Here is a 17,564-nt window from a genome sequence, read left to right as displayed (position 1 = left end):
TGTCCTACCAACCTCTCTGTTCTTACAGGTTTTTAGTCTCATCAGCCCCTGTTTAGTTAATATATTTTAAACTGATTTATTTTATCAGGGCGTGTCCCCAGCTATTTTAAGCAGGCTATTGTTCAACCTTTGTTGAAGAAACCAAACCTGGACCCCTCCCTGCCAGAGAAATATAGGCCTATTTCTAAACTTCCTTTATTTTCTAAAATTTTAGAAAAAGTTGTCGAAAAGCAACTTGGTCAAGACCTGGATTTGCACAGGGTGTATTGGACCTTAACGCAGCATTTGATACTATTGGCCACCGCATACTAATCCATAGACGAATGCACCTGGTGGGCATTTCTCAGACTGCATTGGAGGGATTCTCCTACCTCACAGATAGGACTGTCAGTCTCTGTAGGTGAATTTGTGTCAGATACTGCTGCTTTAACATGTGGTGTCCCCCAAGGATCAGTCTTTTGGCCTGTTTTATTCTCCATATACATGCTTCCCCATTTCTACGCTGATGACATCCAGTTATATTTTTCCTTCAAATCGGATGAGCTCGAGAGACTTTCAGCACTGAACAACAATTTAAATACAAGTAGGAACTGGATGGCAAATAATTTTCTGCAGTTAAATGCAGATAAACCTGAAGTGTTGATTATTGCTCCTGATAACCTTAACTCAAGTGATCAGGCAGAACCTTGGTGCCTTATCCTTGTCTTTTTGGTCTAGTCTGCGTAGTCACGGTGTGAGTTTTGACCAATCCATGAGTTTTGATGCTCATATTAGGATGCTGACTTGATCATGTTTCTTTCACTTAAGAAACCTTGCCAAACTCAAGTCTGTTGAGTCGAGGGCCGAAATGGAGATGCTGATACATGCTTTTATCTCTCCGCACGTTTAGTCTATTGTCATTCTCTTTTTACCTGCCTTAATAGGTGCTCCTTGGATCATTTACAACCATCCAAAATGCTGCTGCTAGGCTTTTAACACAGCCTAACAGATGGCCATACATTACACCTATTTTAACCTCTCTGTACTGGCGATTACATCACGGGCCTTCTAGAACCCTACACCACGAGCCGAACTCTTAGGTCCTCAAACCAGGGTCTTCTACGTGTCCCTCGGACATGTTTTAAGACTCGGGGAGATCATAATTTCCAGTCGGCAGTGCCTAAGCTTTGGAATAATCTCTCAATAAGTCTGAGGTCTGTTGACTCTCTGAACTCTTAAAAAGCTGTTAAAAACCCATCTGTTCAGACAGGCATTGAGGTTGCATGTGGTATTTTATGTTTTAACTTGTTTATCCCGGTTTCCTCTGCTGTGTTTTATCTGTTGTTTATCCTTATTTTATTTGACTGTGAAGCACGTTGTGACCTGTGTCTGTGAAAGGTGCTATATGAAAATACTTAACTTACTGACTTACCTCCTATCACGAGCTCCCATTTAAACTCAAGTGCTCCAGTTTTCTAACTTTAAAAGTTTACGCATGGCTCCATCAAACTTGTTTTATATGAAGCATCATCCAACTGTGTTGGGACAGGTTGTTTCGTCCAAGTCATTCATAATTTTTTCTGAACTAACTAAACTTGAAGGTGGGCTGAGAAACTGACCGTCATATAAAGCAGCAGGATTATAAACAGGAAGGATTTGTGATCACTTCATGGTGAGTGGTGGGCAGTCAACATGGCGGTATAGCTGTGTGAAGAGTGAATAAAGCAGGGCTTGCAGACTGCCTGAAGCCCTGCTCATTTCCACACCTAAACACACTTGGCCAATCACTGTTGAAAATGGCCGTAACCTTCTTAATGTCAGTTTTGGAGAGTATCAGAAAGTCTGGATGCAGATCCCCTCCATACAAACATCTGGAAGGAGCTTTTCTGACATCATATGACGCTCTTATGCTTGAGGTGCGGGTCACCTCTCTGACCGAGGCCCTCCTTATTGCTCAGCTTGGTGGGACGGCTAGTTCTAGATAGATAGTTTAGGTTCAAGGTTTGACTCTGTTTGTCCCAGATTAGCAATCAGTGCAACATAAAGCAGGGCATTTTTTTTCCAAGGAGCTGGCAGCGTTCTGGGGAACTCCCCAACCTTTAGCCAATTTCTATACCCTTACGTTGAGCTATGCTCCCCAATACTCCTGTCTCTTTATTCAGCACGGTTGGAAAGTTCCCTGGACATTATGGGAGTTCTTCTTCTCTGAAATGGGCACTCAGCTGTTGGATCCTTATTTATTCGGGTGTTTTCCATTGAAAAATCCTGTCCCGTCAGTGTCCTTAGCTACAGGTGGACTCCGGTCAATTTTTGGAGACATTTCCAAACAGCGTGAATGCACTTTTTACCTCCGCTTTGCGTGTCGGAACAAATAGGTGGAAAACTTATCAACTCAGGAAATTCAAATTTGTCCATTTTTAATCAATTTGAGAAAATTTGTCAAGTAAAAGAACATTAATATCGACATTAGGTGGTGTTGTTTCAAGATTATTGCGAAAGACATCTCATCGATCTGTTTTTTAATCCAGGCTAAGACAGTGAAATGCGGCTCAAATATACAATGTCCTGTATGTCCTAAACTACAGTAGTAATGGCTGGGCCTATAGACATACCTTCTAGAAGAAAAACTACATAAAATGATTACAAAGAATAACATAAAATTCCATTATTGTCTAATGTGGAGAAGTCAGATTGTCTATTGGACGCTGTCAATCTCTAGGCCTGAATTCAGACCCGTTCCCCCTCATCATCACTTCCTCTCTACTTGATTATTTCTGTCATACACCCCCACACAAATCACAAGAATCACCAACAATTATAGTCATATTTATTTACTGAAAACAACAATCCATGTTTTTCCACTTCTACTGCGATTCCTCATTGAAACTGGGGTCGTACATGATATTTGTATTAATTCCACACAACACCATCACAAAAGTTACCCTTTTTCTATGCACATTAACCATTTTTTTTCGTCAGTTTTTTATTTAAATTGTCATTATTTTTTACAATGACTTGTGCTTTGATACCTTGAGAGAGAGAGAGAGAGAGAGAGAGACAGAAAGAGAGAGAATGATAGAATGTTTTTCTTTAAAAGACAAGATCATTGCCATGGTGATAAGTGTACATAAGAGAGAGAGGATCGAAAAAGAAATAAAGTGGTAAGAAGAGGATATACTGCTTGAGTACACACGATACAGAATACAGATACAGGCTTGCAGAGCGCCCTGCCTGGCTGGATCCAGAGCTGTCCATCAAAAAAATGTTGTCATTGCTGTTCCTGTCGCCCCGCCCCAACACTCCCCTATTTTTACCAATAGGGATTTTTCAGTATGTTGTTGTTGCCTAGCAACGAATAAACCCTCCGCTGATGAAACGGAGTTTTGGCGAACTATTGCTTAGCTACAAAATGGATATTTAGGAGTACAGGTTCAGAAGGGCCAAAATATGCTGCAGAAGCTGATAATGCCACAACAACAGTTTTCTAAAACTTTTTGATTGACAGTTTTCCAGTCCAGGGTTAAGCTCCTTTCAAATAAGCCCCGCCCCCCTTCTCAACTGAAGCTTGCAGAGTTCCTGCTAGCCAGAAGCTGCAAAAAAACTGACCTAGGCAGCACAGTGCCACATTTGAGGTCATAACAAACTTAAGGTGCATTTCTCACTGTTTTTTGTGTTTAGATATGTGTCAGAACAACAAACCATTGAAAAATACATGTTCAACGGAGTGATTGCCACGGCCACAATTTGCATCAATACACAAAAAATGTGTTTGTGCATGTGTGTGTGTGTGTGTGTGTGTGTGTGTGTGTGTGTGTGAGTGTGTGTGTGTGTGCGTTTACACATGTATTACAGGCGTGTTGACGGGTGTTGGGTATTTACATGTACTGGAATGTTCCCCATTCTCTATAAATGATCAGGAGTTTTGTACTTCAAGCAAAGTGACGTCTCAGAATGTGGAGCGACCGATAAAAAAAGACAAAACGCTGCTCGTCTCAACCACGACCGGAGTACACCGAGGGGAAAATGACGACAACAAAAAAGGAGCTGTGTTGGGGTTGGAGGAGGTGGGTGCAAATGTAATGTATTTCAAAATGCACTGACGGCGCGTGACATCTTCATTCACTTACTGCTGACAGCGAGTCTAATGCTTTGAAAAATGTAAAAAAGAACAAAAAAGGTCAAAGTAAAAAAAAATCCCAACCAGAGACGGGCAAATGCAGAGCGGCAGAGACAATGTACAAGCAAAACTACCATACTGTGATGTGAATGTCATTCTACATTTTAAGTGCAGATAGATAGATAGATAGATAGATAGATAGATAGATCGATAGATAGATTCCATATATATATTCATATGCTGGGTAAATATTCTGGTAAATCTTACTTCTATGTGTGTGTATTTATATTTATATATATATATATATAATATTATATAATGTTATATATATATATATATATGTATATATATATATGTATATGCCTCCAAGCAGGTGGGTTCTTCTTGGACGTATATAAATAGGTCTAACATACAAAGCCGTAGATATCCTCACCCTACTTTAGGTCTAACATACTACAGTGTAGATATCCTCACCCTACTTTAAGCAATAGCAAAACCCATGCTTTTAGACATAGAAAAGGCATCCACAACATTTAAGAAAAAATGTACAATTTATGAAACATGGTAACAATAATAAATAGTATTATAGAATCGCTGCTGTACACCAAAAAAAAGCCATTTTTTAAATTTCACTCATATAAAAATATGTTTTAGTGCAACCTTACGTAATAGTAATATCCATAACTTCACATCGCTTGTTGAGACTAAAAGGAGGAGGAGGAGGGGGGGGGGATGCATATTCTTACAAAGCCAATACGCAAGAGGTGGGATTATCAATTTCATTTTACACATTTACCTTCCTGCTTTGTACGCTTATAACAATATAAGCAGAAACAAAAAGAGACAGAAGTAAATCAAAGGCACACACATTGCTGTCCGCCGGGTCGTACCGTGGGTCACGGGTCCTCTGAGCAGGCTCGGCTCAGACTCCCGCCTTCGTACGAGTAACCGTACATGTGAGACGGCCGTATGAAGATCCGTACTGAGTCTTTAAATAAGAAAGAGATTTTATTTCTGTGCTGTCTCCAGCAGCAGGCCCGCCCGGACCGGACCAGCAGGCCCGGAGTGGACCAGCAGGCCTAGACTGGACCAGCAGGCCCGGACCGGACCAGCAGGCCCAGACGGGACTACACGTACACGCAGCTGCACTGTGTCTTTGTTGACGTTGGTAACTGATAGGTTTATTTGTACATGAATGTGTGTGTGTCTGTGTGTGTGTCTGTGTGTGTGTCTGTGTCTGTGTGTGTCTGTGTGTCTGTGTGTGTGTGTGTGTGTGTTGATGTGCGTATATCAACTGAGCATCTGGACAAATGTCCATGTACACATGGAGCGCACACACAAGTAGGTGCTTCCATGACATGTGTTTGTGTGTGTGTTTGTGTGCAAAGTCTTTTTCTTCTCCTCTCACTGCTGAAATAAGTTCCTCCTTTCAATCTGAAAAAACCATTTCACCTCCTTTAAGTCGCGCCCCTACGAAGCATCTTTACTCCTCTTTGTGCATTCTGCCGGCGGTCTCGTCTCCCTCTCTCTCTCCTCTGAGGTCTGGGCGTACAAGGCCGGCCAGCTGGCGATGTGGGACTGGGAGGTGTCGGATGGGGGGATGGGCTCGACTCTGTGGCCAGGGGTGGAGGCAGGGTGAGGTGAGAAGGAGGAGGAAGAGGGAGGTGGGTGAGGAGGGTCAGGGACAGAGGGTTGGGGGCTAAAGTGCTGAGTCCCCGGATTGAGACCCTGTGGGGGGGCAGAAGGAGGCGAGGTAGCAGCCAGCGGGGAGGAACGATGCTGATGGTGGGAGTCATTGGAGGTGCTGCAGGTGGCTGTGGGTGGAGATGATGAAGAAGAGGAGGAAGAGGGATCTCTACTTCCATTCTTCCCTCTCTCGCCTCTGTCACCCCTCCTTCCCTCGGTGGGCTCCTTGGAGTCAATGCAGAGCGAGGCGATGGCCTTGGTGCACCTTTGGATGCCCTCCTCCGGCTCCTCCTTCCCTCCAACGCCGCCACCACCTGCTCCCAATGACATCATCACTGCATCCTGCGGAGAGCCGCGGGAGGACGACAGCGTTGGCGTCGATGACTCCTTCGCTCTCTCCGCCGCTCCTTTTCCCCTGTCAGAGGAGGAGGCTTCGCTGGTGTTGGAGTCCTCTGACATGCTCTTTTGTGGTGGCAGGTGGGAGGACGCCTGCAGCGCCCCCTGATGGGCTGGCGGAGATTGTCCTCGGGTGCTGTGGGCGTGGCCTGATGTGCTCTGGGTGTGGCCAGACGTGACGGATGTGGGAATCGAGTGTACCATCTGTATCCCTCCGATGGGGATCATGGGGAAAGGGGAACGCACCTGAAATGTGGAAGTTTTAGTGGCCTGTTAGTCAAGTGGCGGAAATCAAAGAGATAAAATAGAAAATATACCATAAATAAATCAACTCTATAACTTTTTAAAAACAGATTACGGTGTTTTTTACTATTATAATTATCCTGAACAACAGTACTAGTAGTATAAGTAGTACCAAGTGGTAGTTTACTGGTTCTTATTACTGTCATTATTACTATTTTATCTGTTGCATATCTACATCTGTCATTAGCGATTACCTTTATTTTATGAGTGCCTATGCCTTTTTTGTTTTACTCCATTATGATTTTGAAAAGTGCTATACAATTCAGGTTTATTGTTGTTGTTATTATTATTGTAATTATCATTTTAATTAACTTTGTGTCTCATCGCTCACAGTGATCAAACAGCCGTGAGTAGTTAGGGCGTAAATGAAGTGACGTGTGAAATGCGGACCTGAAGCTGGGAGTGGAGCGGGAGGTGGCTGAACAGGACTTGGTGAGGCGGGCTGGACAGGTTACCGTGGTTACCACCCGGCTCCCGTTCCCCTGTCAACGGGGAGCCCATCCTGGATTCCTGTAGAAAGCAAAGGAGGGGGGGGGCAGATTAGTGTGGGGAGGTGGGACTAGGCGGGAGTCACCAACCAATCAGAACACTTTTTTTTAAAGTGACAGTTGAGTGACGGTAGCAGTGGGAGCTGGTCTGAGCTCAGTGGGTTAATGCAGACTATTTAGATTCCATGAAGTGTGCTTTGACTTGTAAGCATCAGTAGGGGCTGCTGATCAGTACAGACTGAAACACACACAGACACACACAGACACACACCTCCAACAGACTACCAGCTGTCGTCTTGACAACACTACTACAGCAGGACTGTGCTGGTTGAGGGAAGCAGAAGTTCCACATGTCCAAACACCGTCTGCTGTAATATGATGAGGCTTCGCAGAATGTACAACTCACTTCCATCAGCCGACCAGCGAGGGGCGCTCTGCGTCCCACCGCTGGTATGCGGTCTCAGTTTGAGAACCACGGCTCTCTGAATGAGGCCAACAGGAAACCCAGACTTTAGAGAAGACTTCTTAAGAAGAAAAACAGCCGCATTATGAGCCACGAACCCGCCAGTCAAGATCCCATTACCACCGGAGCTAACACAACAGTACTCCCTTCAATCATCTCTCCCCCCCTCTGCCCCCCCCCGTCTCTCCCTCCCTCACTCTGTCCATCTCTCTCTCACTCACATACTCCATTATTCTCTGAGTTCTCTCACCTCTCTCATCCTTCCCTCTCCTCCTCAAACTCGTTTTCATTAGTGTCTTCTTAGCTTTGTCTTTTCTCTCTCTCTCTCTTTCTATCTGTCAATCTCCCAATTCCTTCAGTTCTTCCCCCTCTCTCAGACCTTTCTTCCCCCTCTCGCTCTGCCTCTCTCTCCAGCCTTGTCGGTTCAGGTCCGGTGTATGGTACGGATATTAAGTTCACCGTATCGTCGGAGCGGCTTAATCAAACAGCAACAGAAGGAAGTTACAGTTTCTTTTTACTCCATCCTTCAGGAGAGGAGTAAAATGGAGGTGCGTACAGTAAGTTACAGTAGACAAACAGAATAAAGCACAGCAACGTAGTGGGGAGTCGAGCAGGCTGCAGCAGGATAGAGCAGAACAGAACCGTCAGGCAGGACCGGGAGGTGGTTCTGCAGTGTAAACGGGAGGAGTTTGCTGCGCTGGACAAAGATCTGGGTGTAGCTTTAGAAGAGAGGAGAGGAGGAGAAAAGAAAAGAGTTGATGACCTTTACCGTTTCCATCTCTGCTCCGCTGCTGCCTCTTCCTTGTCCCAGCGGGCCTCCCTCTCGGTGGGTCAGCGGGCAGGCCGGCTGGCCCGGTCTCAGGCTCCACGTGCCTCCTTGCTGGATGGCCGCCTGGTGACTTGGAGCAGAGAACAAGGAGACGTCAAGCAGGAAGTGACTTAACTGGAACCTGCTAAGGCCTGTTTAAACCACCTTCCTTCTAAACACATCCAACACAACGCTCCGGTCTGAACCGGACTAGTCCACTTCTGGAAAAATGTTGGAAACTAAACCTAAAGGACGTAGAACCAGGACTAAGATCTCCCGTCAGCACCGCTGCTGCGGCCGTTGTCCTTCCAGCAACACGCTGCAGTGCAGCCGGAGGTTCACCGGCACCTCCGCATGGATGGTGATGTAGTAACTGTCTTTACACAACACCTCCTCACATATCACACACCTGCATTTAACTAGTTTTCCTCCATTTGTGTGACTTTGGAGAGGATTAGATTCATGTTGACATTTAAATTATTTGGGCGGATCTATAAATGATGACTTATGTATCATGTTTATGACAATATGACAAAATTACTCTGTTAGATAACTATTGATGTGTTATGTTAACCCTGACCCTGTTGTCCTGATGTGTTATGTTAACCCTAACCCTGTTGTCCTGATGTGTTATGTTAACCCTAACCCTGTTGTCCTGATGTGTTATGTTAACCCTAACCCTGTTGTCCTGATGTGTTATGTTAACCCTAACCCTGTTGTCCTGATGTGTTATGTTAACCCTAACCCTGTTGTCCTGATGTGTTATGTTAACCCTAACCCTGTTGTCCTGATGTGTTATGTTAACCCTAACCCTGTTGTCCTGATGTGTTATGAGTGTTAACCCTAACCCTGTTGTCCTGATGTGTTATGTTAACCCTGACCCTGTTGTCCTGATGTGTTATGAGTGTTAACCCTAACCCTGTTGTCCTGATGTGTTATGTTAACCCTAACCCTGTTGTCCTGATGTGTTATGTTAACCCTAACCCTGTTGTCTTGATGTGTTATGTTAACCCTAACCCTGTTGTACTGATGTGTTATGTTAACCCTAACCCTGTTGTCCTGATGTGTTATGTTAACCCTGACCCTGTTGTCCTGATGTGTTATGTTAACCCTAACCCTGTTGTCCTGATGTGTTATGAGTGTTAACCCTAACCCTGTTGTCCTGATGTGTTATGTTAACCCTAACCCTGTTGTCCTGATGTGTTATGTTAACCCTAACCCTGTTGTACTGATGTGTTATGTTAACCCTAACCCTGTTGTCCTGATGTGTTATGTTAACCCTAACCCTGTTGTCCTGATGTGTTATGTTAACCCTAACCCTGTTGTCCTGATGTGTTATGAGTGTTAACCCTAACCCTGTTGTCCTGATGTGTTATGTTAACCCTAACCCTGTTGTCCTGATGTGTATGTTAACCCTAACCCTGTTGTACTGATGTGTTATGTTAACCCTAACCCTGTTGTCCTGATGTGTTATGTTAACCCTAACCCTGTTGTACTGATGTGTTATGTTAACCCTAACCCTGTTGTCCTGATGTGTTATGTTAACCCTAACCCTGTTGTCCTGATGTGTTATGTTAACCCTAACCCTGTTGTACTGATGTGTTATGTTAACCCTAACCCTGTTGTACTGATGTGTTATGAGTGTTAACCCTAACCCTGTTGTCCTGATGTGTTATGTTAACCCTAACCCTGTTGTCCTGATGTGTTATGTTAACCCTAACCCTGTTGTACTGATGTGTTATGAGTGTTAACCCTAACCCTGTTGTCCTGATGTGTTATGTTAACCCTAACCCTGTTGTCCTGATGTGTTATGTTAACCCTAACCCTGTTGTCCTGATGTGTTATGAGTGTTAACCCTAACCCTGTTGTCCTGATGTGTTATGTTAACCCTAACCCTGTTGTCCTGATGTGTATGTTAACCCTAACCCTGTTGTACTGATGTGTTATGTTAACCCTAACCCTGTTGTCCTGATGTGTTATGTTAACCCTAACCCTGTTGTCCTGATGTGTTATGTTAACCCTAACCCTGTTGTACTGATGTGTTATGTTAACCCTAACCCTGTTGTCCTGATGTGTTATGTTAACCCTAACCCTGTTGTCCTGATGTGTTATGTTAACCCTGACCCTGTTGTACTGATGTTATGTTAACCCTGACCCTGTTGTCCTGATGTGTTATGTTAACCCTAACCCTGTTGTCCTGATGTGTTATGTTAACCCTAACCCTGTTGTACTGATGTGTTATGTTAACCCTAACCCTGTTGTCCTGATGTGTTATGTTAACCCTAACCCTGTTGTCCTGATGTGTTATGTTAACCCTAACCCTGTTGTCCTGATGTGTTATGAGTGTTAACCCTAACCCTGTTGTCCTGATGTGTTATGTTAACCCTAACCCTGTTGTCCTGATGTGTATGTTAACCCTAACCCTGTTGTACTGATGTGTTATGTTAACCCTAACCCTGTTGTCCTGATGTGTTATGTTAACCCTAACCCTGTTGTACTGATGTGTTATGTTAACCCTAACCCTGTTGTCCTGATGTGTTATGTTAACCCTAACCCTGTTGTCCTGATGTGTTATGTTAACCCTAACCCTGTTGTACTGATGTGTTATGTTAACCCTAACCCTGTTGTACTGATGTGTTATGAGTGTTAACCCTAACCCTGTTGTCCTGATGTGTTATGTTAACCCTAACCCTGTTGTCCTGATGTGTTATGTTAACCCTAACCCTGTTGTACTGATGTGTTATGAGTGTTAACCCTAACCCTGTTGTCCTGATGTGTTATGTTAACCCTAACCCTGTTGTCCTGATGTGTTATGTTAACCCTAACCCTGTTGTCCTGATGTGTTATGAGTGTTAACCCTAACCCTGTTGTCCTGATGTGTTATGTTAACCCTAACCCTGTTGTCCTGATGTGTATGTTAACCCTAACCCTGTTGTACTGATGTGTTATGTTAACCCTAACCCTGTTGTCCTGATGTGTTATGTTAACCCTAACCCTGTTGTCCTGATGTTAACCCTAACCCTGTTGTCCTGATGTGTTATGTTAACCCTGACCCTGTTGTACTGATGTTATGTTAACCCTAACCCTGTTGTCCTGATGTGTTATGTTAACCCTGACCCTGTTGTCCTGATGTGTTATGTTAACCCTAACCCTGTTGTACTGATGTGTTATGTTAACCCTGACCCTGTTGTACTGATGTTATGTTAACCCTAACCCTGTTGTCCTGATGTGTTATGTTAACCCTAACTCTGTTGTCCTGATGTGTTATGTTAACCCTAACCCTGTTGTCCTGATGTGTTATGTTAACCCTAACCCTGTTGTCCTGATGTGTTATGTTAACCCTAACTCTGTTGTCCTGATGTGTTATGTTAACCCTAACCCTGTTGTCCTGATGTGTTATGTTAACCCTGACCCTGTTGTCCTGATGTGTTATGTTAACCCTAACCCTGTTGTCCTGATGTGTTATGTTAACCCTGACCCTGTTGTCCTGATGTGTTATGTTAACCCTAACTCTGTTGTCCTGATGTGTTATGTTAACCCTAACCCTGTTGTCCTGATGTGTTATGTTAACCCTAACCCTGTTGTCCTGATGTGTTATGAGTGTTAACCCTAACCCTGTTGTCCTGATGTGTTATGTTAACCCTAACCCTGTTGTCCTGATGTGTATGTTAACCCTAACCCTGTTGTACTGATGTGTTATGTTAACCCTAACCCTGTTGTCCTGATGTGTTATGTTAACCCTAACCCTGTTGTCCTGATGTGTTATGTTAACCCTAACCCTGTTGTACTGATGTGTTATGTTAACCCTAACCCTGTTGTCCTGATGTGTTATGTTAACCCTAACCCTGTTGTCCTGATGTGTTATGTTAACCCTAACCCTGTTGTACTGATGTGTTATGTTAACCCTGACCCTGTTGTACTGATGTGTTATGTTAACCCTGACCCTGTTGTACTGATGTGTTATGTTAACCCTGACCCTGTTGTCCTGATGTGTTATGAGTGTTAACCCTAACCCTGTTGTCCTGATGTGTTATGTTAACCCTAACCCTGTTGTCCTGATGTATTATGTTAACCCTAACCCTGTTGTCCTGATGTGTTATGTTAACCCTAACCCTGTTGTCCTGATGTGTTATGTTAACCCTAACCCTGTTGTACTGATGTGTTATGTTAACCCTAACCCTGTTGTCCTGATGTGTTATGTTAACCCTAACTCTGTTGTACTGATGTGTTATGTTAACCCTAACCCTGTTGTCCTGATGTGTTATGTTAACCCTAACCCTGTTGTCCTGATGTGTTATGTTAACCCTAACCCTGTTGTCCTGATGTATTATGTTAACCCTAACCCTGTTGTCCTGATGTGTTATGTTAACCCTAACCCTGTTGTCCTGATGTGTTATGTTAACCCTAACCCTGTTGTACTGATGTGTTATGTTAACCCTAACCCTGTTGTCCTGATGTGTTATGTTAACCCTAACCCTGTTGTCCTGATGTGTTATGTTAACCCTAACCCTGTTGTCCTGATGTGTTATGTTAACCCTAACCCTGTTGTCCTGATGTGTTATGTTAACCCTAACTCTGTTGTCCTGATGTGTTATGAGTGTTAACCCTAACCCTGTTGTACTGATGTGTTATGTTAACCCTAACCCTGTTGTACTGATGTGTTATGTTAACCCTAACCCTGTTGTCCTGATGTGTTATGTTAACCCTAACCCTGTTGTACTGATGTGTTATGTTAACCCTAACCCTGTTGTACTGATGTGTTATGTTAACCCTAACCCTGTTGTCCTGATGTGTTATGTTAACCCTAACCCTGTTGTCCTGATGTGTTATGTTAACCCTAACCCTGTTGTCCTGATGTGTTATGTTAACCCTAACCCTGTTGTCCTGATGTGTTATGTTAACCCTAACCCTGTTGTCCTGATGTGTTATGTTAACCCTAACCCTGTTGTACTGATGTGTTATGTTAACCCTAACCCTGTTGTCCTGATGTGTTATGTTAACCCTAACCCTGTTGTACTGATGTGTTATGTTAACCCTAACCCTGTTGTCCTGATGTGTTATGAGTGTTAACCCTAACCCTGTTGTACTGATGTGTTATGTTAACCCTAACCCTGTTGTACTGATGTGTTATGTTAACCCTAACCCTGTTGTACTGATGTGTTATGTTAACCCTAACCCTGTTGTCCTGATGTGTTATGAGTGTTAACCCTAACCCTGTTGTACTGATGTGTTATGTTAACCCTGACCCTGTTGTCCTGATGTGTTATGAGTGTTAACCCTAACCCTGTTGTCCTGATGTGTTATGTTAACCCTAACCCTGTTGTCCTGATGTGTTATGTTAACCCTAACCCTGTTGTCCTGATGTGTTATGTTAACCCTAACCCTGTTGTCCTGATGTGTTATGTTAACCCTAACCCTGTTGTACTGATGTGTTATGTTAACCCTAACCCTGTTGTCCTGATGTGTTATGTTAACCCTAACCCTGTTGTCCTGATGTGTTATGAGTGTTAACCCTAACCCTGTTGTCCTGATGTGTTATGAGTGTTAACCCTGTTGTCCTGATGTGTTATGAGTGTTAACCCTAACCCTGTTGTCCTGATGTGTTATGAGTGTTAACCCTAACCCTGTTGTCCTGATGTGTTATGAGTGTTGACCCTGTTGTCCTGATGTGTTATGAGTGTTAACCCTAATCCTGTTGTCCTGATGTGTTATGAGTGTTGACCCTGTTGTCCTGATGTGTTATGAGTGTTACTGCCGCTTGGACAACATTTGGTTTAGTTTACACATGCGTCTATTACATAAAAGTAAGATCAATGCAGTGCATCCAGCACTCAGACTGCATCGCAATGCATTTGCAACGCAACACAGACACAATGCTGCAGCGTCAGCAGGCTCTCTGGTTTGTGATGAAGTTTCAGTGTTCAACACATCGACACCGAATCCCGCAGGACACAGGGAGTGCATCCTAGTCTTACCTCTGGTGGTGGTGCTGTTGGTGGAGTCCGCGGCGGGGCGACAGCGGTCGGATCATGCCCCTGTGGCGGTCCCGCTTGTAGTCCCTCCCTGCCGGTGAGGTTGGCCTGGAGAGAGGGGACAGCGGCGAGAGGTGACCCCGAGGTGATAGTTCCCTCCGGGGGGAGATATCTCGGCGGTAACCAGTTGCCCTGAGGTCTCTCTTGGGCGAGATGTGGCGCAGCGGTGAGACCTCCCGCCTCGGCGAGAGGCGGCCGCTGCGGGGCGATAGTTCCCGGCGCGGGGAGAGGTAGCGGCGAGATGCCGGGGAGGAGGAGGGAGAGAGGGGGGAGGAGGGGGAGGAGAGGTCTGGGGAGGGGACAGCGAGATCTTCATCCATGGATGAGGAGGATGACGGAGGAACCAGCAGCCTGCTGCCCAGCGCCCCCTGCAGAGCACGTTGGTACTCCGCCTGACACCGATCACTGTCCACTGGCTCGCTGGGTGGGGCCTGCGGTGTGATCTGGATACTCGGCACGGTGGGGAAGTAGCCAAACAGCTGCTGCTTGTTGCTGTTGCCAAGGATGTCGGAGCCAGGATGGTGAGACGGGTGAAGATGCTGGCCAATGGATACCGGGTGGGAGGCGGCCACTGCTGTGATTGACAGCGACGGTAGCCCATAGGGCTGCGGGCTGGTGGAGCGCGAGCGTGTCTTGGGGGTGGAGTCGCCGTCATAGTCATCTTCATCGTCCTCCTCCTCATCCACATCGTCCCCATCTTCTTCGCCACCGTCTGAATCGTCTGCGTCTGAGAACTGGTGTTCCGCCATGACACCTCCCAGAACCTTGCCAGCAGCCCTCATGCCCTCCTCTCCTCCGTCTGGAGGATACAGAAGAAGAAGAAAAAGGAGGGTACACAAAATAAGAGAAGAGATGTTTGAGAGGAACAGAGGAGAAGATAACTATTGTTTACTCTGTTTATCTTCTCTATTTGTTTTGTTTTATTCATGTTTGGTGGCAGTAGACCTTTAAAGAGTTTCAGGGTTCATACCACATCCAGATCCATTTAGTTTTCACCTCAGGTGAAAGTTAATAAGGGTTTTGGATCCGGTTTTTCAATTATTTTGCTTCTAAAATAAAGTGAGTCATAAACAGAAAAGACTTATAATGACATACTCTAACCTGGTGGTGAATTTTCCAGGTTTAAAACCTCCCTGGCAGAGCCCTAGAAAGAGAGAGTTACGTCAACTCCGTAGACGTCAATGGGCCAACAGCAATGGTGGATCCTGGGAGTCCCGGATAGTTCCAAACAGTGCGCATAGAATATGTGTCACGTTGGAATATATCTATATCTATATATAAATGTAAAAATCTGACAATATTGGTTAGTAGCTACCAGAAATCGCGGCTAAGCAGTTCATTTAAATGAGCCGCCAAGCTTCGTTTGGAACTATTCGGCGGCTACACGAACCACGCGACCCTCTCGCGGTCTGACCCCTCATTGACGCAACGCTCTCTTTCTAGGGCTCTGGTCCCTGGTTCTAGTTCTGCCATGTAAGACAATACAGAGCATTAACTACCTACAACAACTCCTGCCATCTCCCGACACACCAGAAACGAGCCTCAAGAGTGAGACTGACCTTGGGGTCAATTCGATAAATTCCTCTCAGAGTTCAGATTTGACCTCCGTCTCATTGAGAGTGGCTTCAAAAGGGCAGGCCCATCTAACAAATGGAAGGGGGGTCGGCAGTTGCTCAGGGTTAGGGCAGGTGATAAGTGGATGGGTGCCGGTTCAATCCTCAGCTTCTCTTGGCAAAAAATGTCGAGGTGTCCCTGAGCAAGACACCGAACCCCTAGCCACCATCGATGTATGAGTGTGTGTGGGTGAACACGAGGTATTAATTGTAAAGCACTTTGCGTGGCGGTCGCAGCTACAAAAGCGCTATATAAAATGCAGTACTTTTACCATCTTATGGTCCACTCACAGCTTAGGAAAATTATGCAAATGAGCTGTGTAGTTAAGATGTGATGCAGAAGAGCATAAAAATAAAGAAATGTGGGTAGGAAATGATTGTGTAGCAAATGGTTTTTGGGCACCTAAGAAGTTTTTTTTTAAATAAAATGGTAAATAGATTGCATTTATACAGTGCCTTGCTAGCTGCAACTGTCACTCAAAGGGCTTTACGATTAATTAATGCCTCATATTCACCCACACACACACACACAGTCAGCAGCGACAACCAGCTCATCTGGAGCAGTTGGGGGTTAGGTGTCTTGCTCAAGGACACCTCGGCATTATTGCGAGGAGGAGCCGAGGATCAAACGGGCAACCCTCCAGTTACCAGACGACCTGCTCTACCTCCTGAGCCTCCCGAGCCACTGTGGCCCCAAGACCCAGTCCAGTGGTTTTAATAGGGTCACACAGGTTTTACGGTGTAATATTAATGAGAGTTACTTCTTCATCTTCAGAAGTATCACGTGGTTTGTTGTAACTGTTAGCGCCCCCCCCTCTCAACACAGACAATTCTCAGCAGGTTGGCATCATAAGACTCTTTACTGATAGCTAGCTAGCATGCTAACTAGCATGACGTTGCTAGGCAACTATTCAAAAACAGACCAACTGACAGACTGTTGATAATTCGAGTGTCCAGTCAAATCAGAGTATTAGCTGATGTCATTCACTACCAGAAGCTGATTGGTTTTCTGAAACGGTTTGACGACGTCGTCGACCAGGAGGAGCGTTCCTCAAAGGGCTTTAGTCACATTTTCATTACAGCGGCAGTTCTGATATTTTGGGTATATTGGCAATCCTCCCGTTAAAAAATACAACATTAGAAAACATGACTTTCATTGGACTGGATCTTAAACTACCTGGCAGGAGAGAAAACCAGCAGTACTGGTGTTACCTGAGGACCTGATTGAGAACCACCAAGATGCCTCATGACCATCAGTGACTGAATATCACAGTTTGCCCATCTTTTTAAAACATTTACACACTACATCATCGGTCCCGGTGTGTTCTGGTCTCCTTTACTCCCCTCCCCATTCCTCTATCTCTGCTTCCCGTCATTCCCACTCCTCTCGTATCCTCCTCCCCGTTCTGCTGACTTCTTCCAGATGCCATGTGCAGGACCGGTAGCGCTCTCTCCGAGGCTGATGAGGACTATTTATCTGACATCTAGCAGAGGAAATCAGATCTGCTAACACAGAGCTACTTTTCCACTTAGCGTCACATATACAACAATTCTTTATAAGCCACAACTGTTTATGTGTCAAGGGGCGACTGACTGGGCTCTCTGTCTCTCCCGGACCCACTAGGTGTGTGTGTGTGTGTGTGTGTGTGTGTGTGTGTGTGTGTGTGTGTGTGTGTGTG

General features: G+C 45.0%; 1 protein-coding gene across 1 annotated transcript in view; it reads right to left on the bottom strand.

Annotated features, from left to right (window-relative positions):
• Window positions 1-2,428: 2,428 nt before the first annotated feature.
• The window catches only part of hivep2a (HIVEP zinc finger 2a), a 41,141-nt gene continuing 26,005 nt past the window's right edge, over window positions 2,429-17,564 (bottom strand). Inside the window, exons 10-13 of the mRNA XM_056294432.1 lie at window positions 14,216-15,071; window positions 8,202-8,331; window positions 6,872-6,991; window positions 2,429-6,424 (exon numbers count right to left, since the gene is read on the bottom strand). Coding sequence (XP_056150407.1) covers window positions 5,567-6,424; window positions 6,872-6,991; window positions 8,202-8,331; window positions 14,216-15,071 — 1,964 coding nt within the window. The 3' untranslated portion in view covers window positions 2,429-5,566. The remainder of the gene's footprint in view (window positions 6,425-6,871; window positions 6,992-8,201; window positions 8,332-14,215; window positions 15,072-17,564) is intronic.

Source organism: Lampris incognitus, chromosome 15 (genome assembly GCF_029633865.1).
Source record: "Lampris incognitus isolate fLamInc1 chromosome 15, fLamInc1.hap2, whole genome shotgun sequence".
Classification (NCBI taxonomy): domain Eukaryota; kingdom Metazoa; phylum Chordata; class Actinopteri; order Lampriformes; family Lampridae; genus Lampris; species Lampris incognitus.
This window is presented reverse-complemented; position numbering and strand designations above follow the sequence as displayed.